The following is a 25,731-nucleotide window of genomic DNA, read 5'->3' as shown; positions in this document are numbered from 1 at the left end:
ACCCGAGAGCGACTTGCTTGCCGCACTTTGCCGCACTGCGTTCAACTGAGTAAACCTCTTCTAACAGAACTGGCATCCATGATATCGTATTATCTTGTTAGATATGACAGTAATTGATACAGTATACATGCATGTTATCTTATGCGTATGCGTTTACTTCTTCTTGTCTGATAAATCCATCGCCTCTATCCATTTCTTCGGTATTCCTCGCGATACAAGCAGTTCGGTCACAGCTTTGATCTGCTTCCCCTGCACAAAGACTTCCATTCCCGATCCCTTTCCAAGAGCGGGAGACACTAAAACAATGTAGAGTAAAGAATTATACTCGAAATCTAGTAGTAGACCAGAAACAACTCACCCGAAGTTGCAGATGCGCATATATGTCGTAGCTCGTCGGCGAGACTCTCTGCTACGAGAAAGTAGGGTTCAAAGTTGGTAATCAGAGTGGACGCTTTACGTCCTTGTCTCATTTTCACCACGACTAAGATGGACTTGAGCTGGCCTTTCCTTTGGGCAGTATATATATCACTAAGTGTATGGGTAGTAGATGTATGCACTCACTTTAGGACAGGATCTTTCCCGTCAGCTGTGATTTCGTACCAGCTTTGCATTTTGTCTGAGAGTCTCTTAACCAACTCTTCTCGCTTCATAAACTGTGGAAGTTCGTCTGATTTTGAAGATAGAACGGAATTGAGAAGCTCGTCGAGACGTATGAGTTGCTGGTCATTTTGTTTAATGAGACTGGCATCTGCAGCATGTTTATTGATGGCAGACTTGATGTCGGGAAGAGTGTATAATAGAGAAATGCTATAGAAATAGATTAGATGCCAAACTTCATTGAAATGGGAGTAGAGTACCTACTTGAGTCCTACTCCTTGGAAAAACTTCAGCGACTGCTGATGAGGTTTCCATTTCTCAACAATAATCATTTCTTTAACCTTTTTACGCTCCTCCTCCACCTTTCCGTCCTGTTTCTCTCTCTTCAGCTCCAGGTCCTTTAGGCTGGTGTATGGTCGGTGAGCCTCGACATCATCGTGCGTTGGAAATACGCCCATAACGAGAACTTCCGATTTCATATCTTTCAGCTTTATAAGCCCTTCCTTCTCGCATACTTTGAGGAAAGTGGTGAGAGATTTATGTGTTGAATGCTTGATATCGATCGGAGTAGTCAGAACATGTTCAGAGATGAACGCAGGTCGCGATGGAAGGATGTACGTAGAGTAAAATACGGTAGCCGATAATGGGAAAGAAGATGCAGGAAGCTCAGAGAGCAGCTTCTGTATAGCTTGAAGAACTGATTTTCTTAGAATAGTGGTAACTTCTGCTCATAGTCTGAATAATCACATTATGTAGGCAATTAGTAAATTTCCTCACCTTCTCGTGATAAAGTATGATTTCTGACTTCTGATGTCACTTCGCCGGAAGGACTTGCCGGCGTGTCAGTCTGGCCTTCAACGAGCAGTTTATGCTCGGCATCCCTTTGGCTTCCGTTATCATCTGCCACACTTTCGTGGGGCGCGTCCGCCTGCTTAGAGTTACTAGCAGAAACCGGATCAGGGGGCTCGCCTTTAGAACCCATATCCCATAGATGATCTTTCCATGCATGCATAACATAGACTGCTTTTCCCTTCGCGTCTTCTCGTCCCATGATATCACTATGTGCCGCCATCCTTCCGACAGCAAGTGGCGGACCGAGTTTGTCCCGAGTATACTCTGTGACGCTTACAAGATGGCTCTCCTTTATCGAAGGAGTATGCTGGATGACTTTCTTGGCGGTCAGAATCAGTTTTTTTTACAGGAGCGATCAGAAGATAGCCTCACCTCCAGGTATCATTAGATCTGCGCCTCCTATAAGTTTCGGTATGACTGCAGATGGTGTCGAGAGGAACGGAAGTAAATCGGGCTTCTTCCATAATGTATAAACTATATACAAATGCATATAGCTCCTCTTTAAGTCTGCAACAGTGCGTACCAGTTGGAATCAAGTCATCTGAACCCTTGCCGATCGTAAACCACAAGGGGTCTCCGCCTGGTGCGAGATATGCGACCTATTGAGCACTGATCAAGCTCGAGGACAATACAATCTCTGAGACTCTTACTCCAGGATCATCCGAATATGTGTTGAACTTCACGGAAAGCAAACCGTCTGGTACAAGAACATCGCCTTCTTCTGCCGATAGGGAAAAGGACTGGACCACTCGTTGTTTGAGTTTCCGTCTGTCTGAACTGCGCAAAGGAGCTGCAAGATAATCAGCGAGGATGATTTATGTTTCTAATATAAATTTACCTGATGTTTTCAGATTGCCCAAAGGCTTCTTGAACATGTTTGGTTCAGCCAACCAATTTGAGTGAATGAATGAATGCGTGACACTTATCAGGATGCGGAACCATTTTTAAAGAAGGCGTGGGAATGAAGTTCCTAAAATTGCACACCATAGGTTCGAGATCAAATCAGACACATACAAAATACAGTGGGCTACAGCTGCTATAGCTCGGTATAGCTATAACAATGAACAAAAGCACGAGATACCATCCTGAAATTGTATATACTATAAAGGGAATTACCCTCCCCGTGAAGAGATATTTGGTGTAGGTGTCCATCGAACACGGTTCAAATCCACATCCTTTCCTTTTCCATTGCCTTCCCAACCAGAGGTACGACTCATAGCCTCCGCCCTTCGTACAGCAGCGGTCTTCATACTCGTTCTATCCAAAAGCCTTTTTGCGGCAGGCGTGAGATTTCCCGGTGCGTCAGCTCTACGGGGAGTCCATGTAGGAGGGCCCATAGACCCACTTTTTCCTGATGAACGGTGAGGGGTAGACGATCTGATTGGAGTTTGACCGATACTTGCTAGCCCTAGGAGACCAGCTTTTGCTCGCAAGCTTCTTGATGCCCGTGCAGATAGTTGATGTGATATTGTCTCACGGCTGGAGGGTGCTGGAAGGTGAAAAGGTGTGCTTGGAGGGGGTGCAGCTTCTGCAGGGTCATCAGATTGCGACAAGATACGGGGTGTTGCATTGAGTGTTCCCCATGTCATAAGTTGTTTCACGGCTTTAGGGCCCATGTCTGAGGGTGTTGGAGAAGGAATGTTAGGTACCAGCGGATAACTGCCTGTCGTAGGAGATCTTGGTCGATCTGTGGTTATTAGTAGGTTGTCAGACACGATTAGAAATATAAATATCATATACACTAACAAGGTGTACCAGTGATAGCTGCAGCTACTCGGCTATGAGTGGGACTTGGAGGAGCAGATAGACCACGGGGCCGAGATTCATCCTCCTCAGGGAGACGCGTATTCCCGTGCTTGATTACCCCGGGGTTTTCCTGAGCTTTTTTGGATATAGTATTGGAATCCGAGACAGTATATGGTGCTATATCGGCGTCTGGTGAGAACATGAGAGAATTTCGAGTCTGAGGCATGCGTAAGTTCTGGAGAAACGTAGAAATAAACCAAAACGTTCACCTTGAATTTCCATCCGTCCACTCCAGCAGAGCGAGTGTCTTTCTTTGGAGCCATCACGTCCAACGGCTCCTTTTCATCGTCACCCTTTGTTATCATCTCTAGTTTCTTTTCTATTACAGCGACTTGACTTGTACTTTGATCTGTTTCTTCCTGAGCAGCTTCTTCAGATTGACCATTGGTAATCAGCCCTGCTACAAGAGGGGCATCGATCAAGCGTCTCTCCCGTACACCAACAGCAGGAGGTGCTTCAATGAGTCCCCTTTCTCTCCCTTCCAGCATTCTTTCCCTTTGCTCCTCGACTCTTCTCTGTGCAGCCCATGCCCACCCCCACCTCTCCTTTCTCTGCCTATTTTCTTCATCCAAGATTTGTGTAAAACTGGAATTATCCTCCGAGGTATACTTGGCCTGGAAAGAATCGAGGCTCATGCTCGTATCATATCTTGTACGTTTCGACGGTGGTTCGCCACGCGGTGTGTGCAACGGTGTCTCAGAAGCAAGACCATAGGGTGTCTCTCCTGGTTCCCCAGAGTAAATTGGTGTGATGTTGATATCTTGTTGGCGGCGAACAGAAGCATGGATGTCACCAGAATCCTGCACTTCAGGGTCCAAGTCAACTAAAGTGGGAAAGAAGTCTCTAGCAATGATACGAGACAATGCAGCGGTGTATTCGTCCTCGTCCAAGACCAGCTGTCTATTCAGCGATCTCGAGCTTTGGCTCTCAGGGGTTGGCTTGGGTGTGGCCATCGTTGTCACGGTGTACAACTTGGTCTGTACTCGTTTCTTTAGTGAAGCAACTGCGTAACCCTAACCTATCTTGAGTGCATATGTTCCACTTTGCCATCACTACTCTGAGGGTACTGATACCGCATGAGTTCATTGTTACTGCATTTGAAAACGGGCTCCACTATGAGGTTATGATAATATATAGGAAGGTTACGAGGTTGGTTATATTTCTTATCCGCCTGACTCACTATTCTTCGAGATGTACTCTCCGTTTTCAGGCAATTCGCTCAGTACCAACTATGGGCCAGACATAACCACTAGCATCACCCATGAAAACACTACAGTTAGTGTGGAAGCCGCAGGCGATATTTCACCTTTTCGTGCCGCTAGTGGTGCCTCTCCGAGTCCACTGAGCTCTCCTACTGTTGCGATAGATTTGGACGTTATCGGAGAAGGTGCGCGCAACTTTCATTCACCATTCACGCATTTGGATCTTACCATGTATTATAGCCGAGGCCACAGAAATCATGTCCATAGAGCATAAAGCTCTCGGTCACCGTCCCCCACCTGGGTCACTTGCAGCTCAAGCACAATCAGCCGCTGCGAAACACCCTACAGGCAGGCCTGAAAGATCTAGTCGGCCTGATACTGACACGCTGACTATGGCTGCACTTGAGGACGTCGCTCGTATATCGTATGTATAATGTCAGTGCTTCGATAAGATATTAACCGGTTTTGTAGAAGAGACGAGGCGCGAGGAACTCGCGGTGTCAACCTCGATGCCATTGGTGCAAGTATGTTCTCCCTTGGAGTATTTTAATCAGGATTACATTTTTAAAGTGATCATCTTACAGGTGAAGCAAGGACACTGGTGTCTCTTGAACACAGAGCTCTGGGATATAATCCTCCCCGTGGGTCTCTTGCATCAAAAGCTCAGCGGGCTGCAGCCAAACATCCTCAAGGCGGGCCGATGTCGGCCCGACCCAACGCCGATACACTTGCTCAAGCCGCCGTGGACGATGCTGCGCACATTGGAGAGAGGAATTTTACCCGGGATAGCTCGCCAGCTAATGTAAGTATTGACGAGTGAACAATACTTTCTAGATTTCAAGTATTTAACCTGTTCTTTGACAAGCCATGCTATAGACTTGACCTTGTGTGAGAAATGTAATAGTATACTTATCTGCTTCGTGCAGGACATCAGAACGATATAATTACCGTCCGTGTCACGTAAATACAGCTTAAAACCAAATATCCTCGATAATTATCGCCAGGTTAGGCGAATGACCGAGACTCTACCCTGTCCGGACAATAAAGAAAAAATAATTCTCACGCTTATTAGTCTGTAACGAATACACAGGAAGCGATGGTAGGGCCAATAGGACGTCAAGGGTCATCGTCAACAGCCCGTGCAGCCCAAATACCAACGTTGAACGAACTCTTCAACGACGACGACGGTCTGGAAAGCATGAGCGGATCGCGCACGCCAAGTCTCAGCGATGTCCCAGAAGAAAGCCTTACTCCCCCAGTCACCGTACCGAGTCCCAATCTTCACTCGCCTTACCTCCATGCTACCCACCAGGCGACAGCATCGACCTCGACATTTAATGCATCTGTGAGCATCCCAGGTACGCCGCGCATGTCGACAGGACCGAGGAAGCCCTCGAATTTGCGCCCCAATGGCGACCGCCCGCCACCGCGTTCCACTAGCGACAGCGTTGTCGGTATATCGAATGGGTCTACTTCCTTGAAAAAGAGAGCTTCCAGTCCAGGGCATGGTTCAAGTAGGGATGGCAAGACTATTAAGGGGAGGGAGCAAAAGATCCGCAATATTCCTCGTCTCCCTCGCTCTGATGATATTGATCCTGCGCCAGCGACCAACATGTACTGGAGTAAGGCGCCTGTGCATGGTGCTCTTCCGATGCGCAATATGCGCGCACATAGCGTCACTCTTGTAGAAAGCTTGGCATGGCTCTTTGGTGGATGCGATGATAAAGGATGCTGGAAGGATGTCTATTGTTTTGATACCGGTGAGATCTATATCGCTCTCTTGCTTGCTGTCTAGAACGTCATGTTAAATCTACCCATTTTTCAACACAGAAACTATGCAATGGTCTCACCCTGAAATGGTTGGTGAGGTACCGCCACCTTGCAGAGCACACACCGCAACTTTAGTGCAGCACAAAATCGTTGTTTTTGGCGGCGGTCAAGGACCTGTATATTACAACGATACTTATATCTTGGATACCGTGGCCAGACGATGGATCCATCCTACATTTGATCATGTCCCCCCGGCTCCCCGTCGTGCTCATACTGCGGTTCTCTATAATAGTAAAATATGGATTTTCGGCGGAGGAAACGGCCTACAGGCCTTAAATGACGTGTGGACACTTGACGTCGGAGTGTCGATTGACAAAATGAGGTGGGAGCAAGTAGAAACTACAGGTAAACCTCCCAAGCCGAGGGGATATCACACTGCCAACCTAGTTGGGAGTGTGATGGTAGTCATCGGAGGAAGTGATGGAAAAGAATGTTTTTCAGATGTCTGGTGTCTCAATCTTGGTGGGTCCAAGTACTTATCACGATTTCTTTACGATTAACGTCCTTGTCTTTTTTGACCAGAAACGTTGGTGTGGACTCAAATTTCACTCCAAGTATCTCACAGGCGTCTGTCGCATACAGCAACTCAAGTAGGCTCATACCTATTCATCGTCGGGGGTCACGATGGTAGCTCCTACACCAATGAACTCCTGTTATACAACCTGGGTGCGTGATATTAGCATATTTATGTGTTACTTCTATCGCCCTGGTTTGACTGCCATCATATCAGCAGTATCTCTTCAGTATGAACCTCGGCAAATCTCCGGAAAAGCTCCTTCTCCTCGAGGGTACCACGTGACCTTAATCGCTGACAGTCGGCTCTTTGTTTTTGGTGGTTTCAACGGGCACGATGTATACGACGACGTTCACATTCTCGATCTGGCAGGCGCAGCTTATTTGCCACAAGTGATGAGCTTTTCGATCGATGTTTAGGAGGTGGGGTGATGAACACAAGTCAAGTTTATGATGTCGCCCAGGCCGGGCAATTTTTTCTTGGTATACTGTGATAATGGTTGACGCTTTTTGCTCATGCATATAGTGACGTCTCGCAGAGCGGGTGTCCTATTTCATGCGTTTGGTTTCTTGTTATGATAATAGATGGTCTATAATGTTGTGAGCGTGATGTTTACCCACCCGTATTTACAGGTTCTACTAAATATCAAGTAGCCGTAGCACCGAATAAAGTTCTTGATAATTTTGATAAGGGACCGAACTCCAGCAGCATCCGAATCATTGAGCAGACCTTATGGCCATTGTCGTATCTTTTTAGGGAACGATCCTCTTCCTGTGTCATTAGGGTTGTTGCTTAGAGGAGACTAGTATCCGCTAACAGTGGATCTTGGGTGGATCACAATTAAATTGCATTAAATCGATAGCAACCAAAACAGATATGCTAGTTTACTAATATAAAGCTGGTCTGAATCATGAAAGCATCAGCAAAGCTGTATCAGAGCCATGGGACAACCATGTTCTATGCAGCCAGAAAGCAGAGAGGAAAACGAAACTTGAATGAAACGAGCATCATTCTGTCAAGAAAAACGCACTGCGGCATATATCTCATGCACCTAGGACCTCAGAGGCAATATTTTGTGAATTACGAAGAACGCCAGGTCCTGGGATATGTGATGCATCATCGGGTCAGAGCATATTGGAAAAAGTATGATGCTGAGCTTGGATACACTTACAATGACGATATCTGAAAAGCTGATACGTCGGCGCAAGTTACCTGGCCTGGCTATTGCCTCGGATTGCGAAGCTGGGCCCGGGTAGAGCGCCAAATCTAGCTTTGAAATGGCATCGTCAGGCTCGCGTCCTTCGACCTAAACATACGATGACCAGCATCAGGACCCCCAGTTTGCGCATATGAAGCACGGCGTACCGCTGGAATGATAGGTGTCCTTGTTACTTCACTACCATAGGTAAAGCTGTCGATATCAGGGGAAAATTCCATATCATTTGGGAACATATCATCAAAAGCGTCCTTTACACAAGTTCGTCAGTTTACTTTTACTGGCTTCTCTCCGAATATAACGAATAACGCACCATTGAGCTCCTCGTAGTAGGGCGGGATCTGGTGGGGTAAGGATGATATCGAAGAACGTAGGAAGAGCGATAGCTGGGGAGACGCATTGTGACACGGTCTGCTAATTGGGAGTGCTAATACAGGGAGTGGAAGGGAAAAAGGCGAGCGGCACGCATCCGCAGCAAACTGCACTTTTATCTATCCTTTAGTAGCAGCCTCGGATGAGCAAAAAAAAGAAAGAAAAAGAAAGGACACTCGTGTCAACTTTGCCTTAAAAATCACATAATGCGGCGCACTGCATTGAGACGCCGAGGCGGCGTTCCACTGTCAATCTGGACACACGCGATCCACCTTCTTGTCTAGAATGGAGATTCGTCCGCCGTCCGACTCGCAGAGTCTAGCCTGGGTAAAATTTTACCTGGTCCGAGTGATTCTGCAAATCAGAAGTCGTGACGGATATGAGTAGAATGGCACACCCTGCAACAGCCCGCCCTTCCGCATAGGCAGACCTACTAATGCCTCAACCCCACAACAACCAGCGATGCACTTTTGCATTGAGACTGGAACTCTTGTCTCGTTTGGAAGTCTCGGTGAGTTATTGTTCCCTACACATGTTGGGACTCCCCCCATCTTCTAAGAAGCTCATCGCTGAAAAAAATAGAACGCGGTTGCCTGAAACTGCGGCTTCTGATGGCAGCACAGTACTAGACAGTGACTGACCCAACAGGTCTGTCAACAACGAGACCATTTTCGTCTTCTGCTCATAGAAAAAACTCCAGCCCAGTGAACCACATTTACATTCTGCATCAACATCACCGTATTACGACGCGTCCAAATTGAAAGGACGCGACAAGCGTGACGTCAAGATTATAGCATGTCACGTCACGCTACGACTCCCGCAATATGCCGAGTCAGGCAAGTTCCCCAATCCTCGTAAATGTATACCACTCATAAACGAATGGAGTCCAGATTCTCAAACAAAAAAAATACCAGCAAAAAAAAGCCTGATCAAGACCAAGCCATGGAATTAATCCCCTCAAAGTCAAACTTGTGTGCGAAAAAACGAAGGATTGACAAATGCATGCATGCAACTGCCAGCCAAAGAAAAAGCAAGATGACAACCAAGCCCAAGAAAAGAAGAAATAATCCAACAAATGCGTCAGGAATCACGTACCTAGGCAGCCAATGAGTTGTGAACGCTGTCTACATTCCACAAACACCGTCCCGCCTTCATAGTGTGTCCGAACGGTGCCATCGACAAGATTTTGTGAACAGAAAGAACGCGACAGCAGCAAATGGAAAGTCTCAAGAAATGAGCAGGAAGAAAGCGCAGACACGGTCATGCAAGATCCAGATTTTTTTCACGGTTTGTTTCTTCACATCTGTCCTATTGAGTGGCAACCACTCAGACATAAGACGTCCACCGAAGGAAACTGAAAGTTAAAGCGGTCGTCGTCCAGCGCAAGATATGCAAGACTATTACGGTTGTTGGCTTCAAGTTTATGACCGCAAGATACGCCTGGATGCGAGCCTGCAACCAATGCCCTGCATAACCTCTGCACCTCTTGTACCGGTTGCTTTAGAAGCTGCTGTCCAACGGTAAGGAATGTCGTGAATTTTTTGTGCTGAGGAAAGCATTCTGTCCAGAAATTTGGTTCGCCGACGATGGTCAGTGAGGTGATGATGGTGCCGGTCTCCCGCGGCAATGTGCGCTTACAGTGTCACAGCTACAACTTTCGCCCTCTGGTTTCCAGCCCTTGCAACGGCGCCTGTCCTTATATCTTTACCTGTTCCCAGACAATACCGTTTCACGGTGCTCAAGCAGCAAATCGAAAAGAGATAGGACCATGACGCCCCACTGCAACTCCACTGACAGATCTTCGAAGGCCATGTTCCGGACCCGCTCCGAATGCCCGACAATAACTCTCCATCTGACCACTATGATGTTAATACCCTCAAGGATACCGTGTTTTATATATCTCTGCCAACACATGCCTCCTTACTGGTGAAAGTCTTTCAGTATAAGCTCATTTTGGTAAAGAGCGGAGGCAGGAGAGACTCCATTGCTACAGTTTGTTCGGTAAATCATCCAAGTCTGCAATGACGCCAACTATTGACATTGGTGCGTCAACTCCATTCTGGAAACTCTCTTATCCTTATGTATGCTCAATTTTCACTTAAAACCACGTTTAGTATCACCACAAAACGGTTGGCTAAGATATTACAATCTCCAAAGCCTCTTAATAAGTAATAGAGGGGGACAATACCGCTGGACATAGTACGCTAGCTTTTGTTCTTGTCGACGATTCTGAGGATCACCTTTTCGGGTCAACTGTATACCAGAGTTAATTCAAAGGTGAATTTCTTTCTTACAAATTCAAACTTAAATTCACGCTCTTAGTCTTTCCACGTAATAGATGTCGCTCGATTAACTGATCTTGATGCGCTCTTCCTATACTTCACGACGTCATACAAGGGCACCTTATCCTCGTCCGTGTATGCGGCCAATTTAAGTTTAAGGGAATATCTCTCGCGTAGCCCGACGTACTCCAGATATACCAGTACTGGTACGTGGCTTCATAACGTATATCTGCTGCCGATTGGAAAACCAAGGCTACTGTCAAGATCAAGTCAAGAAAGCAAATATAGAAGCAAGACAGACTGCTGTCCACGGGCAATAGTCGGACTGGACCTGGTAACTGAATAAAGTTGTAAGGAATCAAATGTCGAGTGTTATTTATCTGACACCGACCATAGGCTCATGTCGTTTGTTTCAGTGTACAAATGCATAAATCCCTTCCCCAAGACGAGGCCATATGACAAATCCAAGCCCTCCCGCAACTTGAACCAATCAAAGTGGAATGGCTCCCATCTGCTAGCGGTTGGGCTCGGATCTACACAGTGGACAGTCGTGCGTACTCGCTAATCCTAGTGGCCAAATTCAAAATTCAGCACACCATTGGATAGGTAATATGTTGACCAACTATCATACTGCCACTTGAAGGTACGGTTGCCTTAACTTCAAAGATCCGGGCCGTAATGAACTCGGCCCATCATGATTTTGCCCTTTTGCCCGTTTTGATCCAAGGATTCGGTGCTCGTTTGCGGATAACGACGAGTCCCATTCAAGTTCTCCCAGGTGCGTTCGCGATTTCACCTTATTGTTACAAGGGTTGTTATGGGAAACTTGAAAGTGAATTCACTTTTTCGCTCCGATATCGTAAGTGTAGACGTATTCAGTTCAGCATCTTCGTGATAACCGTGTTTAGTTGTCCTTCGCTTATCAGCTCAAGACTGACATCATTGACGGGCTACGTTCACCGGGACGATTTTCACAAACAGTGCCTTTGATTGTTGTTCCTGTTCTGCTGGTTCGATAGGAGATTGCTTCTCAGTTGTTTACTGCTACCGAGGCAAACCTTGAATATCAACCTACTGTAGTATTTGGAGCTTCTCACACGGACTACTCAAGTTATCTGCCATTCTTGCTTCGTCGGGCCGACCTGATCCTCTGTTGGATGCACTAAATACAGTTTTTACGACAATCACGAAGTATCGCCCACGGCTGTGTCTCAGAATCGAGTACGGCTCCCAGTTTCGTCGCAGGGTGGTGCACTGGAATGGAAGTCATACTCGTTGTATGTGTTTAAACTCTGCTCCTATTGGCGGAGCGTCTAAGTCCGCGGTTGTTGTCAATTTTGTAGTATGACTTTTCCAGTCAATGTGCCTAAAAGGTACCTAAAACCTCGACCGCCGACGGCTTCACTCCATCATTGTTGATCCCACGTTGCTCTCAGCATCATGTCTTTCGCATGATCACCCTCCGCCCTCTATCGAGTGTTTCTCACATGGTTGGTGTAAGTCCCGCTGTGCTAAACGTAATGCATCATGACTAGTAAATCGACACAATAATATTTTACCCCACAAGGTGCGGCCAACCCATGAACCAGCAACAGGATCCGGCAGTACCATGCTACTCATCTGACAATAGGACCATGCCTTTCGTTTTTCTGGGGAACATTTCGAGTACTTGTGTGGAAAGAAATTGTGCTGCTATCTTAGCCTCTTCGTGTTTCAAATGCCTGTGTTGTCGACAGGCCATTATCAATTGACTGTGTTCACTCTAAGTTTGAGATAAAGATGTTGCCGTAAATGCCAGATTAGATTGCGGTGATCCGAAACAGGCCGGTTCGGGGTGTCGCGTGCTCGAATGACGCAGCTGGGGTAAAGAGCCGCGGAAAAAAGAGTGAGAATCAAAACCAGTGACCTCTTCCTCACAGCTCTCCTATATCCTTCCCCGTCTTATATTTCCCCATAGTTATGCTACAGGTGCGCCATATCTCTCCCAGCCTCTTGTGCCCACCACTCACATCTTCTACTACCTTCTGTGCGCTAAGCAGATTCTAGTCTCTCAGCCCTGTCAAATTCAAGTTCGGTTCAGAGACTAAAAGATTTTTAAAAAGCTTGAAACCCTTCTGTGGCACTGAATCAACTGTACTACCCATAGACCATAGCGGTGATGTGCCTCCATGAGATGTAAGAGGCAGCACCAGACTTTCTATGCGACGCCACTAATGTTTCTCATAATCACATCAGTGTAGGAGATTACTACAGAGGTTGCGGTGTATGTTCCTTTCTGTTCGCCATCACACAATGCCCGAACAACTCACAATCATGCTCAATTCTTGTGCACGTAGCATTTCCACGGGCGCTATTTCACTGGAGAAATGTCGGACTGTAATGCTTCAAGATGTAAGACTAGTAAATCACACATGCACAAAACAGCACCCAACTGTGGATGCCCCTCCGTATGTCGTTGCCTTTCTCTACCCATCCCTTCGCTAAATACCCTAGTAACCTATTGTCCACCCCGTCAGGTTGTAACTGAAGACCGGCGTGTACAGAACCTCTATCAAACGCCACATCCTGATTGTCATCGTGTACGATGACGACGCCACTATCTATGTGCTAGCTTTATCGAACTTGTTGTATCACTGCTCTATTTGCATACTTGCTTTTTATTCTTACTAATATATGTATATGCTGGAATCTTTCTCTCATCAGCTGGTAGAGCTGGTTATCAATGAATTCGATCGTTAGAGATCAATTGACTATAGACCATTAAATCTACTTCCTCAGGACCCGGAAGTGTCCCGAAAACCAGTAAATTCGCGATCGTCAGGCTATCTCAACAGTGAACTTGACTGTTCCATTTTTCTCAACTATCCAAGATGATACAGCGCTGCCACAGGGCACGCCATGAATCCACACAAGATGAACCTGGCACAAATACAAATATTTCCACTATATACCCACGAGCTAACAAGGACATCGCTACGACGTTTTTAGAAGGGACTGTTAATAATACAGTAGATGCATTGCTTAGCAGGGATTGACAACATATGCGAGTCCGACTCACGGAAGGGTGACCAAAGGCACAGTTTCATTGATAAATCCTGCAAATCTGACCAAGGTAGATACTTTAGCCCAGAGAATCTGATCTTGAATCGACAGCGTGATTGAGCCTTGGGCAAGGGCAGGAAGTTGCACTGGGACGCAGCAATTGGGATTTTCAACCCATGGCCTGGTAAGATTGATATCCGCTGTGAGGTCGTTTGCCAAGCTTCCAGAGATGGCAGCCGCACTGATACGACCCCAGATAGGCACCACGAGGTAAAGCGTCGCAACAATGTGTTTTGTGTGCAGATTCAAGTGCCCTTGCAACTTTTCACAAGACTCGAGTCAATATACCTTCTGCTTGCTTTGATAGGACACATTACCTCGTATATGTCGAGAAAGCTGATGCGGAAGTTGTATCCCCTTGTGTTCATGCCTCCTTTCTGGTCGACGATGATGTGCTTGTGTTGTTCGTCAAAGTGATTTTCAATGAAGCTATCAAAGACTGAAACATGCACGTTAATAATGAGGGAGTTAAGTTGTATGCACAGAGTCGGAAAATCTTACCAGAATTCTCGTAGCTGAGGTCCGCATGCTTCGTTAGGTCGGCGAAAGCTATAAACGACCTTTAATAAGGGCTAGTGTGTAAGATACACATACTTACAGATAGTTAACACATCAGTTTTCTTGACGGCAAGCTCGGAGATTTCTACGGGATAGGATAACGTCGTGGATGGTGGAGGTGAAGCTTGAACGGATACCACTGTCACGCCACTACCTTGGAAGGTACCCGCAAACCTGACATCAATGTTATAATCGATCAAGAGGTTTTCACCCTTCGAGTCCAACGAGAGAGTGAAACTTCCATTCACGTTTGTCGTAGAAGGAAGTTTGACTTTGATGTTATGATCGTCGAGGCTGCCTCCAATAGTCTCGGTCAGACGGAGCGGGCCAAATACCGGGACCACAACTATGAGAGTTCCATTGGTCAACGTGTGAGCAGTAAGGTCAATGGCGCCGTGTATCTAAAGTCACTTCAGTTTAATCTTTTCCCAGAGTACACTCAAAAACGTCACTTGAAAGATGTCGAACCCGAGCAAAAACGTGCGTCTCGTGCTGTTGCTATTCGAGCTCGGGGAATCCAGAAAGGTGGAGAACACGAATGGGTTTCGAGCTCCGGAGCCCAAGTTCGACGTGACAGCGGGACCGCTTCGGTGGCCCTTGAAAACAGACATAGGGGAGGCTCCACTCGGATTGGACTCTGACGCTTCTTGTCCTTGAACTAGTTGCAGGACTGGTCTCAGGACACTGTCCAACCAGTTTGATACATCTGTGAACCGTGAAACGGTCAGTATAATCAGCGTTGATTCTCAGGACCCTGCTTTGCCGTACGTTCAGCTGCTGGGACGAGTGCTAATTTTATGAACCCTTCCTCGCAATTGGGTGTGTTACAGCTCGCGTTCGGAGTCGGGGATGCAACTTGAAGTAGAAACGCGGTTTTCACGGAGGGCTTCACAATCGGGGCGGAGGCAGTATAGTCAGCGAGGGCTAAAGCGTCAATTGTGATCAGTAAGAGTTTTTGCATATCCTGAAGCTGAAGAACACCGACGTTCGACTAGGACAGGAACTGGCATGTTGAACACGAGTACTGGTGTTTGGGCGACAAGAGGAATAGATGTGGGGACTAAGGATTCAGTGCAAAGGTTTCACGAGGGATTTAAATAGTTGGCACTGGTAGTAGTAAGAAATCATCGACATTTCTCGTTTTACCTGGGCTTATCGCTAAGACCTCGTGTATGCACGAGGAACGTACAACGAAACGGGTATAGCTCAACCCTTGACCACAGAAGACCCAAGAAAGCGCCAACATCCCACTTGTGAGCACGGGAATGTATATGTGATAACTTTGCTGACTTTTCGGCGGTCGTTAATGTGATAATGGTGGTGTTAGCAAGACCAGCACCAAGTTGTTGGGCACCTCATGTCTCGACCATAATATGCCACCAAAGTCATAAAAGTGTTTGCTGCCAGATATTCCTGGCAGGTCGTTTCGGAAAAGACTTTCCGGCTTAATTGATTTTTGCTGCCAATGGAGTAAGAACGGGCGTTATCCTTTTGATATGGGCCTGAATTGCTTGTATAGGAGGGGGTGCGAGTGATGGTCAGGACATGGAACGCGCATGTTCTCGTGAGATTTACCAGTGCAACGATGGCATCATGCTGGCAGGATGATACTATTTTCCAAATTCACTGAGTTTGGATGTTTCCACATGCCGCAGTGACTTGTATAAACATGAGGTGAGGTTGATGAGCCCAAATGAACCATATTAAAAACTCACCTCTGATATAAATCATTTCCGAGAGACGACTGCTGGGTATCAAATGGAGATAAGGGAATGGCTATACCCAATTCGTTACACAAAAAGTATCACCTTTCACCTCTCTCAATGGAAGCATCACTAGCTGAGCTATTTACAGCAGAATATGTAAGAATCGATAGACCGTTTCGAGTTTTTGCAAAACCAGCCCCCACCTACCTCGTTTGGTGCGAGTGTACGTGATCCAACCGACCATTTCTGCTCTCTTCAGACTGCTAGTTCGTTGCCAACGACGGTTTCCTCGTGGATCACTGCAATTCTGGTCGGAGGCGATGAGCCATTGCGACAATGAGCTCTTTCTGCGAAGGGTGGATCTAACATCGGTTTGCGACGCTCTCTACCCTCATCTGTCCCAATCATGACTGTGACCGAACAAACTGAAACGGTCTATCGATCCTTGATTTGCTGTAAGCGCCTGTTTCCTATATCAGATCTCCTCACTATCATTATGTGACTGATGGGCAGCATAGGACTGTTCCAGCACGTTGATAACCTATGGGCTATGTGAACCGGACCTGGGCGATGGACGTGAGTTCCCTGTTTGGATTCCGAGACATAGTATCTCGAAGCCAGTGGTTTGGCGCAGGATCACGGGCGTTCAGAACAGGCGTTATACGCGATTCCTTCCTTGCGTTGCAGACGGAGGGCTAGAAGGACTTGATTGGGACTTTGAATAGTGAGCACTTACGGCACGAACGCGATATTATGAACGATATTTCGATGTACACGTGAACCGGTATGGTCTTGACTGCCTGTAGCTCGTGGATGAGGCACATTGTGCGATAAAACGGGTTTGATTGGATTCAGCCCTTTACCACAGAAGCTCGAGAAAAGCGCCAACGTCCCTAGTCCCTATGGACGCCTGCGACCCAGATCTGCGGGAAGGCAGGTGTGATAACCGTTCTGGCTGAGGTGCGCGTGTGCGCACGTCAACGCGACGTTCACATCTAGAAAGAAAGACAGGCGCTAGATTAATATTAATGAAATGCCTCGTGTCTGAGTCATGTCCTTGCTATCGGGCGCTCGCGAGAGACAGAGCAGGAGCGGCGGGCGTCAAGTTGATCGAGTCGCGGTAACCCGAGGAAGGCAGTATTGAGCGATATCGTCGCGGCTTATTGTTGCGACTGGCGAGAAAGAAAGAATAGCTCGGTTCTCTCCGAGCAAATGTGATCTGGAAGTAAATCTTGACGCCTTTTGCTAAGATGACTGTGATCTGATTGATATGCAATATGCATGTCTGGCAGACGCTCATGAGAGAGGCGAGTATTTGTTTGTGACTCGCAAACGAGGGTGCGGTGCGATGGATTAGATTGGGATACCTCTGTCCAGGGTGTGCACGGTTGTGAAAGGATACCAACGATATTCAGACATCGTGGGGTCAAAATCAAGTCGAGCGCAAACAGCAACATCGCCTTTCAAATTTCTATGCTGCAATCGCCATATAATAGAAGCTAAAGAGGCAGACACAGAGTACAATATCAACTGATATAAAAGAAGAAAACGAACCCACACCACGTAAAATACAACCACCGCCCCGAGTCCTCGTCCTCGTCCTCGTCCGCTAACAACAACTCCACCTATCAGGACGGCAGAGCTGGCCTGGAGCTGATGTTGACTCTGGGCTTGAGATGGGGGGCCTATCAGCATGATGTTTGTTCGTGACGTCGAATCACAGCCTTACCGGCGGACCGGGATGGTTAGTCACTGATATGTGGGGTACGCGCGACGTCGGCGGGGGCGCTGGGCCCTGCCCTCTCGGGGGTAAGGTGATATTGAGAAAGCGAGAGAAGAATTCATCTAGCCAAGCAAAAAACACATCTTTATCCTCCGACGAGAGGTTGGCCCAGTCAATCTCCTCCGTCCTCTCGGTTTTTGCATAGCTTTGTGGGTTGTAACTATGCTGCACTGGTGCTCGGGCTGGAGGGGGAGGAGGGGAGGGAGAGGGAGCATCATCGGGGCGGTTTTGACGTCGCACAGGGGGCGGTCCATGCGAGCTACTACCACCAGCCCCCAAGTGAGGTCTCTGGGGCGGCGGGAGAGGCGGAGGGCCGCGTGGAGCAGCAGCAGCAGTGACACTGCCGGTCGAACGCGATGCCGGAGGAGGAGGAGGGGCTGCCTTCCAATTCGGGTCCCAGTTTGTCTTTGACGATGGAACACTCGTGTAGCGATCTTTGGTGTTGGAGAGCTTGGTGACGCCTGCGTCCTTGGCCTTGGATGCTTTTGCTTTCAGTTCGGCGACTGCGTGTTCACATGGGAGGTGAGTATGTGTGATTTGTCCGTATTAAATCGTGGATGCCCTACTCACAATCGACCATCGCTGATAAGCCTCGAGGTTCAAGCTGGAAACGATAAGCTGGGCGTTGGAGCTGTTACTGCTGTTGTATATCAGAAAGTAGATTAGCCTGCAGTCAAGCATGGTGTAACATTATAACCGTACTATCTTGCCTTGCCAATGCCAGTGGTCGTGAACCTGAAAGAGCGTTTCGGCTAACACGTTCCGAGTCTGACATACTTTTAGCACACGCATGTGCTCAATCTCTTTCTCCTGACCGTGACCGACATGGACCCAAAATACAAAAAGGACATCCGCTCCCTATGTCATCCTCTGGCGATATTCCCATTCTCATCCCCATTCTCATGCACACCTGAACACACACATGTCGAACAACAACAACGTCGTCCTCATCACCGGCGCTGCAGGTTGGCTGGGCAGTCTGGTAAGATCGTCGTGCTCTGCGATACTCGCAGCCCGATCGCTATATAAGCTTATTCCATCGCTAGCTGGCGCGCACCATCTTGGAGGATCCAAAAAGTCCCAATCTGTATCTTATTCTCGCTGATATCCTCAAGCCAGAGGCACCCAGGGGCACCAGGGCCATCACCATCAAGGCGGACTTGACAGACAAGACCCAGGTCAACACGCTATTCGAGACCGACTTTGGTGTTCCAGACACCGTGTATTGCTTACACGGCATCATGTCCCGCGGCTCAGAGGACAATTTTGATCTCGGTTTGAAGGCGAGCACGTCTCCTTCCCTCTAGACCGCCCGACACAAGCCAACCGCGCTCTCAAAAGGTCAACGTCGACGCGGTTCGACTCGTTCTCGATGCAGCCCGCCACCAGGGGGCATCTGCAGGCCGTCTCATCAGATTTATATTCGCATCCTCGCTCGCCGTCTATGGTGGACCCTTGGTATGCCTTTCTCTCCTTTCTTTTTTCATGTGCATGGTGATGAACCGTAAGTCAGCCTCATGTCATTACCCCCGATACCATTGCCAGCCCAGAAGGCGCTTATGGCATGGGAAAGCTCGTTTCTGAGCTCCTCATCAATGAGTACACCAGGAGAGGCTTCGTCGACGGGCGCATCATGCGTCTCCCTACTATCGTCGTACGCCCTGGCGTCCCATCTGCAGCCACATCAGCTTTCCTCTCCGGTATGTCAGACTTCCTTGCGTCGAGCCACACGACTGGCTGGCTGACTACAGGTACTGCACCAGGTATCATTCGCGAACCGCTGAAAGGCGTCGAAACGACCTGCCCCATCGGTAACTCGCTCGACTCTCCCGAGCTCGATCTCGCAGCATGGCTAGCGAGCCCCGAAACCACCATGAAGAACTTTGTCATCGCCAAACACATACCGTCCGAGAAATTCCGTGCGCACACCCGTGTCGTCTGTCTCCCGGGGTTCACTGCGACTGTGAGGGACGAGTTGTGGGCGTTGGAGGAGGTGGCTGGGAAGGAGGCGCTGCGGTTGGTGAAGTTTAAGGACGATCCGACGAATCGTCGTTTGGTATCTTCGTGGCCTGCGCGGTTTGATAACTCGTATGCACTGAGCCTGGGGTTTGTGGTGGACGAAGGTGGGATGGTCCCTGTCGTGCAAAGGTTTAAAGAAAAAGTACAAGCAGGGGTAGCTTAGAGTGATTGGAAATTAAACCTTTGTCGATCTCTGTATGCTTTGCTCATAGCTGCTAATGTTGAGCGCATATATATATATGTATTTGTCTCTGAGCAAATCTGCTGGAGTGATATAATCGAGCACAGCAAGTATCGTCATTGGTATGTAGGTATTATAGCAGACCATCATGCTGCCCCAAGAAGTGTCGTAAAGTAATGTGTAAGATTGGGTATGCCGAGGCTAACAAAATGTTTGAAGCCGTTGATAACATGATACAAATAGAAAGGAGTGCGTGGTGAGGAATACAAGATGTGAGAATGCGTGATGAATGATGAGGGAAACAAAAATACAGAGAGTTTAATGGAGCTTCACTATGAAGAGAAATGAAACGGCAGTGGCAATGATTGCGGACAACGAAAGGAACGCCCAAAGGCAGTATTTTGCCCATTTTACTTCGGCAGCTCTGAGCTCGGAGAGCAATTGTTTTTTTTCTTCTTCCGTCTTTCCCTGCTCCCAGTCAGGAGTGGTCTCCAACGGCGAGCAGAGAATGGCGATGCCCAACAACCAGAAGAGCGGGAAGACTGGGGACAGCGTGGCGATGTTAGCCTATGCGCGACGAAGATCGTAAAGGAAGGGATACGTACAGAAGCCATAGATGAAGAGGTATCGCGCCAGTGTGGCAGGCTCGTCGTCAGGATGGCCCGGGTAGCTGGGCAGCCTCTCGTAGTCTCCCTCTTTGGAGTACGGAGGAGGCGCGAGTTCGGAGGCTCGAACTTCGTCGAGGGGGCGACCACCAAATATTTCGTGGAGCATATCGTCCTGCATCTGCATAGACGAATAGTGGGCTGGTGGTGGTGGTGGGGGCGACGGGGTAGCGCGAGGGAGGGAAGTGGGCTCTGGGGCCTCGGTGTGGGCGGTATGGGAGGTATGGGGAACATCTGAGACGCGCTCTGTGACTGTGTCCATGCGGACTTGCACCGACTCCTCTATAGGACCACGCTGAGACGACGATCGCTGACTCTGGACATCTTCCGTGTTGTCTCTGGTTCCGCGTATAAGGGAGAGGAGGATGGTGGGGAAAGAGAACATGACTATCTGTCGAGAAGAGTGGTAATATGAAAGCGGGGATGGAGAACGACAGGTGTGATGTTCATGGCGGTGGACGTGCTTGGATTATATACTTATCACGTTGTCGTATCTCATCCGAGACAGAAGACCTTCCGCAAAGCAATCTGGCCACTCGGACCCAAACCTGTCAACATAACACCAAACAACTAGTTCCCATTCTAGGTAACTCTTACAGTTGCCATAGGAGGAAATCAGACCAAGGGGAAAGATTGCCTCGGAATGCTACCTCCCATACTTTTGCAACAGCTCAGTGTGTAGCCTGGCCGGCCATCAATGCGCGCCCCCCCTAAGCCTGGGTGTTACTATCCTTTAAAAGTTTAAACCAACTCTGACATGCACTGCTAGTAAATGGGCCGGGTCTCAGTTTGACCACTGAAACAACACGAGGCGTCTTGGGGCTATGGTAGCAGCCTTCTGGTGACTGTTTTCATGAAGAGATTCCAAAGGAGCCTTCTTGCATGTTTCACGACGGTTCCGACCCCATGAACTACTAGCCATCACACCAACAATGGATTCATTGTTCCTCCACATGCCACTGCATTCATCCAGTCAGGAAGTACTCTAGCCCACAGCACGAGAAATGAATCTGGAACAGAAGGCCCAATATGCAGCCATCACACCACGGAACGTGTCCATTACGATCTTCTCCAACAAATCTAATATTCGTCTGGACCCCCACTTCCCACCGTGGGGTCCTGTTTCGCAAGGCGAGTCCTACAAGAGCCCATATTCAGAATCAACTATCCACGGGGTATCGTTCACTTTCGTTCAGCACGTACTTATTTCTGGCTGCTACGACTCGCATCGTACGTCTCTTCTCCTCTTCCGTCATCGTCGCCCAGTTCGCAATGCGGGACAGCGTCTGGCGCGCCAATCAGCCATCGCAAACGCTAAACACCCACCCCTTTCCACTTACCCCATCATGGTTGACCACTATGGGTCCCAATTCATCTAGCTTCAGCGCCCTGTCTGTTTCGGATTGTTTGTGAACAGATCGCGAAGCAGGACTCTCCTGAGATGTGCTAGGCCCTTGCAGCAAGCGAGTACCGCTTGCCGGTTCAGATTGAGAAGTCTCGCTCATCAGAAGTGGTGTCTCCTCGTGCCTGGGACAGGCTAGTTTCTGCCTGCGGTCGTCTGTTCGTGAGGTCATATCTGAGACCGTGTCACTTGACACTGCTAGTGCAAGTTGAGGTCGTGAACATTGAGCTCAGCCGCGTCGCGTTTTACGGTTGTTGCCCTTCTTTTCTAGAACATTCGTCGCACTGATCATGTGCTGTCAAGAAGTCCGACTTTTTCGTTTGTTTGGAGTTTTACAGGTGTGGATTGAAACAGCTCAGGCTGACGAACAACGATACTCAGTTTTCACCGAAAGCGGGCTTACTGCCAAGTACATGTATCATTGATCACTGATCCCCATATACGGACCCGAATGAAGTCACGGACGGTTCCCCCCCTGTCCTCGAGGTGAAAATCCTTCGATATCACGCCATGTTCTGTGCCCTTAAACTGCGCGTACTCACTCACACAATGACATTTATCCAAACAATAGAGCAGAAGGCAATGTGCGATACGTTCAGAAACTAGCGTCATTGACAGGTCGAGTGACCTCAGACCTCATTCTGTTCATTTATCACTGCGCCTCTCTGAGTGGCCATAATCCAGCTGCACATCTATTCAGCCTAAAGGCTCTGACATGGGTACCTGACACTCATGTCACGACGGCGTGGCTCAAACCGTCATCATATAGGTAAGTTTAATTTCAAGGTCGATAACAAATGCTCAAAAAAAAGTCTGGTGCGCCCACTGCAGTCTTTGGAAGTTCCGCATTCTGACGCCAGAGTGGACATACAGCACAGTAATACATAATCATCAAAAGAAAGCTCGGACCTTGCAACAGCAACACAGAAACCCTCTATCCTGGACGTCACTCTTCATATGTTGGCCGCTTGATGATCCTCTTCCAGAATCAGCTGACGACAGCTCTCGGAACGGGGCTTGATGATACATTTGAAAGGACTGGGATGCCTGCGTACACAAAAAAAGAACACATAAAACGGGGAGCTAAAGAGCAAGTAGGTGGCGAAAGTACCTGACGATATCCCCCGTAAACCTCGCACAAGGTAAGCGCCCGTTTTCGTCCAAGACAGCCAGCAAATCCAAGGTGGCGGTGATGCGTGATGCGGCCAGGAAGAAACCGGTGTCTGCGAATAGCTTTCCGGGGCATAGCCTGAGCAAAAACAAACACCCAGTGAATAACGATAGAGATGAGCGGGTAGGTTCTCTCGTTACCGTCGTCCGAATCCGAACACAGCTTCTCGGGGGTCATGCCGTTCAGCCTCTTCATCCGTCATCTCGAGGTACCGCTCTGGACGAAACCGGTGCGGTTCGGGGTATATCTCAGAATCATTCATCATGGCCCTAGGAATCGATATGAATGATGAGCTTTGCACGTGCCAGGTATATTAGTAGTGTAGGGTACGAACCAGATGTTTGAAAAGACCATCGTGTCCTTGGGAATGAAATACCCCCGATAGTCGTCGTCCTTCGCCATCAGCTTGTGTGGCATACCTATCCAAACAAAAACACGGGGATATGAGAGATGGAACAAGCCTATCTCACTCATGCACACTGACCGAGGGGAATAGGCGGATTCCATCTATCGCAATGTCACACTTCAGATTGCGCTGCACTATAGAATGAAATACAGTCCACCGCACCGATGTACCTCTTTCAGCACCGAATTGAGGTAGGGAAGGTCCGGCCTGTCCTCCAGATCTGGGAGTCGGGACGGGCCAACGACGCGATCGAGTTCTTCCTGAGCTTTCGCGTACACATCGGGGTGCATGACCATCGCCAGTATGAAGGTATTCAAACTCGAGGCGATCTGAGGAGCCATTCAAATCATCAATCAGAGTGGATCAAGCTGACTGGAGCCTTACGGTATCAGATCCGGCTATAGGAGTGACACAAACGTGATTTAGGAAATCGGGTTCAAGAGTCGAAGACCGAAGGCTCACCGCCATAGAGGACGCCCGCGGCTCCCTTGATGTCTTCTTCAGCGTCTGCGGCATCCACGTTGCCAAACGTCTTCTGATAATTCTCTAGCAAGGACGACGTGAAACACGGTGGACAAGTGCCGGTTTTCTGAGAAACCGAGAAAAGGTCTTCAGGTTCAAGTCAAATCAACCAGTACGGAGGTAAGGTCTGTACCATTTTGCGCTTGACCATCTCGAAAGGCGTTTCCACCATGGCACGAACCAGCTGACGGATCTCCTGTGTTCTTCGCTTGAAACCGGCTCCCGGCATCCACAAAGGCCAATGCTTCACTGCGTTAAAACGGCATGATCAACCGCCACATGCACAACAAAAGGAAGTCAGACGCCTGACGCACAAGCAGGGACCATATCAACCAAAGCACAACCAGGGGCGCCGTAGTTGATGGTGGCTGCCAACGCGTCGTCGGACAGCTTCACGTATGGGTCTTCTACAGAATGAACGACATGGCCGTACGCGATCTGCATGATGGTGCCCGCTGCGAACCTAGGATGGGGTGGGGTCGTGAGCTACGTCGAGGCCAATGGTAAGGAAACGACGGCGGTGCGCTTACCTCCTCACGTGCGTTTGGAACCATTCGGGCCTTGTGATGAGCCCGTTTAGGAGATTGTGTACTTCTTGCGTTTGGATGGGACGGAAGGATTGGACCATAGAGCGGCTAAAATGATCTTGAAAAAGACGTCGGTGCCTCTTAAACCGATCACCATAGGGCATCTGCGTTAGCACCAGCTCCCACCCCATTCTATGCCAAACACAAACAACAACAACAGCAATCATCATCATAAAAACAAAAACAAAAACAAAAAGGTGAGCCATCAAGACGAGATGGCAGAGGCGACGACACTGACAGTTCACCGAGAGCCACGAGCCGCGGTCTGTCCGAATAATGCGCGCTCCTCTTCTCCAGCAGATCGCGCGCCGCCCGCATCGAGTTCAGCACCAGCATACCCTGCCCCAACACCTGCACGTACACAACGTCCCCTGCGCCGCGGCGAATGGCATTCAGCGCCCACTGCAACCGGCACCAACGCTACCATAAGAACAGGAAAACGCACCGTATTGATCCCCCCACGCCTTGAAGCCCTTTTCCTGGCTATGTCGGGGGAACTGGCGAAGGTTGCCTATGATGGGGTCGGGGCGTGGGCCTGGAGGGAGCTTGCGTCGGGATGAGGAGTAGGAGCGCCATGCGACATATCCAATGAGCGCAAGTAAACCCCCCGCAAAGCTCCGTAGCATCGATCCTTCCATACCTCCCTTGATGATAAAGACGTTCAAGGGGGACGATAAATAAAAACGTCGCCAGTGTCGGCTTCAGAGGCGCATTATATACCCGCAAGGGACTCCCATCATCGCGGCAAGATGCTGAAAACCCACTGTCAGCGCCAATTCAGAGTCTTTATCGGGGGTGGGGTGGCACTGCCAACACAATACGTTGGAGGGATAGAAGTAGGGCAAAGATCCGCGGGGTGAGAATATAAGAGTGCAGTATGCCGCCATACGATAATTGACTATGGCAGCTCCGGACGGACCTATTCAATTTCGAACGTTCCACTGATCTTCAATCACAA

At 48.6% G+C, this 25,731-nt stretch overlaps 14 protein-coding genes across 14 annotated transcripts; 6 read left to right on the top strand and 8 right to left on the bottom strand.

Annotated features, from left to right (window-relative positions):
* Positions 1 to 153: 153 nt before the first annotated feature.
* SERLADRAFT_442329 (uncharacterized protein) lies at positions 154 to 2,324 on the bottom strand (the record flags this gene model as incomplete). The annotated part of the gene is made up of 9 exons (XM_007322873.1): positions 154 to 296; positions 359 to 507; positions 562 to 807; positions 862 to 1,321; positions 1,375 to 1,764; positions 1,822 to 1,923; positions 1,973 to 2,048; positions 2,100 to 2,239; positions 2,288 to 2,324. The coding sequence occupies 9 exons, from the start codon at positions 2,322 to 2,324 to the stop codon at positions 154 to 156; spliced, it is 1,743 nt and encodes a 580-aa protein (XP_007322935.1).
* Positions 2,325 to 2,407: 83 nt separating this feature from the next.
* Positions 2,408 to 4,220, bottom strand: SERLADRAFT_477561 (uncharacterized protein; the record flags this gene model as incomplete). The annotated part of the gene is made up of 3 exons (XM_007322872.1): positions 2,408 to 3,136; positions 3,196 to 3,412; positions 3,465 to 4,220. The coding sequence occupies 3 exons, from the start codon at positions 4,206 to 4,208 to the stop codon at positions 2,562 to 2,564; spliced, it is 1,536 nt and encodes a 511-aa protein (XP_007322934.1).
* A 60-nt stretch (positions 4,221 to 4,280) lies between these two features.
* SERLADRAFT_477559 (uncharacterized protein) lies at positions 4,281 to 5,442 on the top strand (the record flags this gene model as incomplete). The annotated part of the gene is made up of 5 exons (XM_007322871.1): positions 4,281 to 4,642; positions 4,698 to 4,881; positions 4,929 to 4,981; positions 5,042 to 5,259; positions 5,323 to 5,442. The coding sequence occupies 5 exons, from the start codon at positions 4,447 to 4,449 to the stop codon at positions 5,347 to 5,349; spliced, it is 678 nt and encodes a 225-aa protein (XP_007322933.1).
* An 84-nt stretch (positions 5,443 to 5,526) lies between these two features.
* Positions 5,527 to 7,486, top strand: SERLADRAFT_477557 (uncharacterized protein; the record flags this gene model as incomplete). Its single annotated transcript, XM_007322870.1, has 4 exons — positions 5,527 to 6,217; positions 6,288 to 6,749; positions 6,810 to 6,953; positions 7,018 to 7,486. The coding sequence occupies 4 exons, from the start codon at positions 5,554 to 5,556 to the stop codon at positions 7,218 to 7,220; spliced, it is 1,473 nt and encodes a 490-aa protein (XP_007322932.1).
* A 167-nt stretch (positions 7,487 to 7,653) lies between these two features.
* On the bottom strand, positions 7,654 to 8,695 carry SERLADRAFT_477551 (uncharacterized protein; the record flags this gene model as incomplete). Its single annotated transcript, XM_007322869.1, has 4 exons — positions 7,654 to 7,900; positions 7,973 to 8,107; positions 8,167 to 8,268; positions 8,331 to 8,695. 4 exons carry the CDS (start codon positions 8,415 to 8,417, stop codon positions 7,853 to 7,855), a joined length of 372 nt encoding a protein of 123 aa, XP_007322931.1.
* A 1,715-nt stretch (positions 8,696 to 10,410) lies between these two features.
* SERLADRAFT_442325 (uncharacterized protein) lies at positions 10,411 to 11,236 on the top strand (the record flags this gene model as incomplete). Its single annotated transcript, XM_007322868.1, has 5 exons — positions 10,411 to 10,432; positions 10,504 to 10,518; positions 10,565 to 10,644; positions 10,712 to 10,877; positions 11,088 to 11,236. The coding sequence occupies 5 exons, from the start codon at positions 10,411 to 10,413 to the stop codon at positions 11,234 to 11,236; spliced, it is 432 nt and encodes a 143-aa protein (XP_007322930.1).
* A 1,363-nt stretch (positions 11,237 to 12,599) lies between these two features.
* On the top strand, positions 12,600 to 13,419 carry SERLADRAFT_477549 (uncharacterized protein; the record flags this gene model as incomplete). The annotated part of the gene is made up of 4 exons (XM_007322867.1): positions 12,600 to 12,846; positions 12,907 to 12,934; positions 13,008 to 13,118; positions 13,188 to 13,419. 4 exons carry the CDS (start codon positions 12,830 to 12,832, stop codon positions 13,257 to 13,259), a joined length of 228 nt encoding a protein of 75 aa, XP_007322929.1.
* A 69-nt stretch (positions 13,420 to 13,488) lies between these two features.
* On the bottom strand, positions 13,489 to 15,449 carry SERLADRAFT_417960 (uncharacterized protein; the record flags this gene model as incomplete). Its single annotated transcript, XM_007322866.1, has 9 exons — positions 13,489 to 13,590; positions 13,623 to 13,644; positions 13,730 to 14,034; positions 14,091 to 14,212; positions 14,275 to 14,322; positions 14,372 to 14,732; positions 14,784 to 15,037; positions 15,100 to 15,255; positions 15,317 to 15,449. The coding sequence occupies 9 exons, from the start codon at positions 15,339 to 15,341 to the stop codon at positions 13,489 to 13,491; spliced, it is 1,395 nt and encodes a 464-aa protein (XP_007322928.1).
* A 1,033-nt stretch (positions 15,450 to 16,482) lies between these two features.
* Positions 16,483 to 16,943, top strand: SERLADRAFT_477548 (uncharacterized protein; the record flags this gene model as incomplete). Its single annotated transcript, XM_007322865.1, has 1 exon — positions 16,483 to 16,943. One exon carries the CDS (start codon positions 16,581 to 16,583, stop codon positions 16,734 to 16,736), a length of 156 nt encoding a protein of 51 aa, XP_007322927.1.
* Positions 16,944 to 17,390: 447 nt separating this feature from the next.
* On the bottom strand, positions 17,391 to 18,400 carry SERLADRAFT_411122 (uncharacterized protein; the record flags this gene model as incomplete). Its single annotated transcript, XM_007322864.1, has 4 exons — positions 17,391 to 17,513; positions 17,592 to 17,722; positions 17,775 to 18,323; positions 18,391 to 18,400. 4 exons carry the CDS (start codon positions 18,398 to 18,400, stop codon positions 17,391 to 17,393), a joined length of 813 nt encoding a protein of 270 aa, XP_007322926.1.
* A 292-nt stretch (positions 18,401 to 18,692) lies between these two features.
* On the top strand, positions 18,693 to 20,099 carry SERLADRAFT_477547 (uncharacterized protein; the record flags this gene model as incomplete). The annotated part of the gene is made up of 5 exons (XM_007322863.1): positions 18,693 to 18,802; positions 18,867 to 19,103; positions 19,162 to 19,278; positions 19,334 to 19,520; positions 19,584 to 20,099. The coding sequence occupies 5 exons, from the start codon at positions 18,743 to 18,745 to the stop codon at positions 20,000 to 20,002; spliced, it is 1,020 nt and encodes a 339-aa protein (XP_007322925.1).
* On the bottom strand, positions 20,064 to 21,128 carry SERLADRAFT_477546 (uncharacterized protein; the record flags this gene model as incomplete). The annotated part of the gene is made up of 2 exons (XM_007322862.1): positions 20,064 to 20,562; positions 20,626 to 21,128. The coding sequence occupies 2 exons, from the start codon at positions 21,068 to 21,070 to the stop codon at positions 20,339 to 20,341; spliced, it is 669 nt and encodes a 222-aa protein (XP_007322924.1).
* Positions 21,129 to 21,598: 470 nt separating this feature from the next.
* Positions 21,599 to 22,303, bottom strand: SERLADRAFT_400309 (uncharacterized protein; the record flags this gene model as incomplete). The annotated part of the gene is made up of 3 exons (XM_007322861.1): positions 21,599 to 21,823; positions 21,889 to 21,971; positions 22,026 to 22,303. The coding sequence occupies 3 exons, from the start codon at positions 22,257 to 22,259 to the stop codon at positions 21,766 to 21,768; spliced, it is 375 nt and encodes a 124-aa protein (XP_007322923.1).
* A 640-nt stretch (positions 22,304 to 22,943) lies between these two features.
* Positions 22,944 to 25,461, bottom strand: SERLADRAFT_477539 (uncharacterized protein; the record flags this gene model as incomplete). Its single annotated transcript, XM_007322860.1, has 13 exons — positions 22,944 to 23,131; positions 23,196 to 23,336; positions 23,399 to 23,527; positions 23,593 to 23,677; positions 23,743 to 23,765; positions 23,827 to 23,993; positions 24,049 to 24,062; positions 24,127 to 24,253; positions 24,320 to 24,435; positions 24,501 to 24,649; positions 24,717 to 24,905; positions 25,012 to 25,144; positions 25,219 to 25,461. 13 exons carry the CDS (start codon positions 25,409 to 25,411, stop codon positions 23,041 to 23,043), a joined length of 1,557 nt encoding a protein of 518 aa, XP_007322922.1.
* Between the last annotated feature and the right edge of the window lie 270 nt (positions 25,462 to 25,731).

Source organism: Serpula lacrymans (genome assembly GCF_000218685.1).
Source record: "Serpula lacrymans var. lacrymans S7.9 unplaced genomic scaffold SERLAscaffold_14, whole genome shotgun sequence".
Taxonomy (NCBI): Eukaryota; Fungi; Basidiomycota; class Agaricomycetes; order Boletales; family Serpulaceae; genus Serpula; species Serpula lacrymans.
This window is presented reverse-complemented; position numbering and strand designations above follow the sequence as displayed.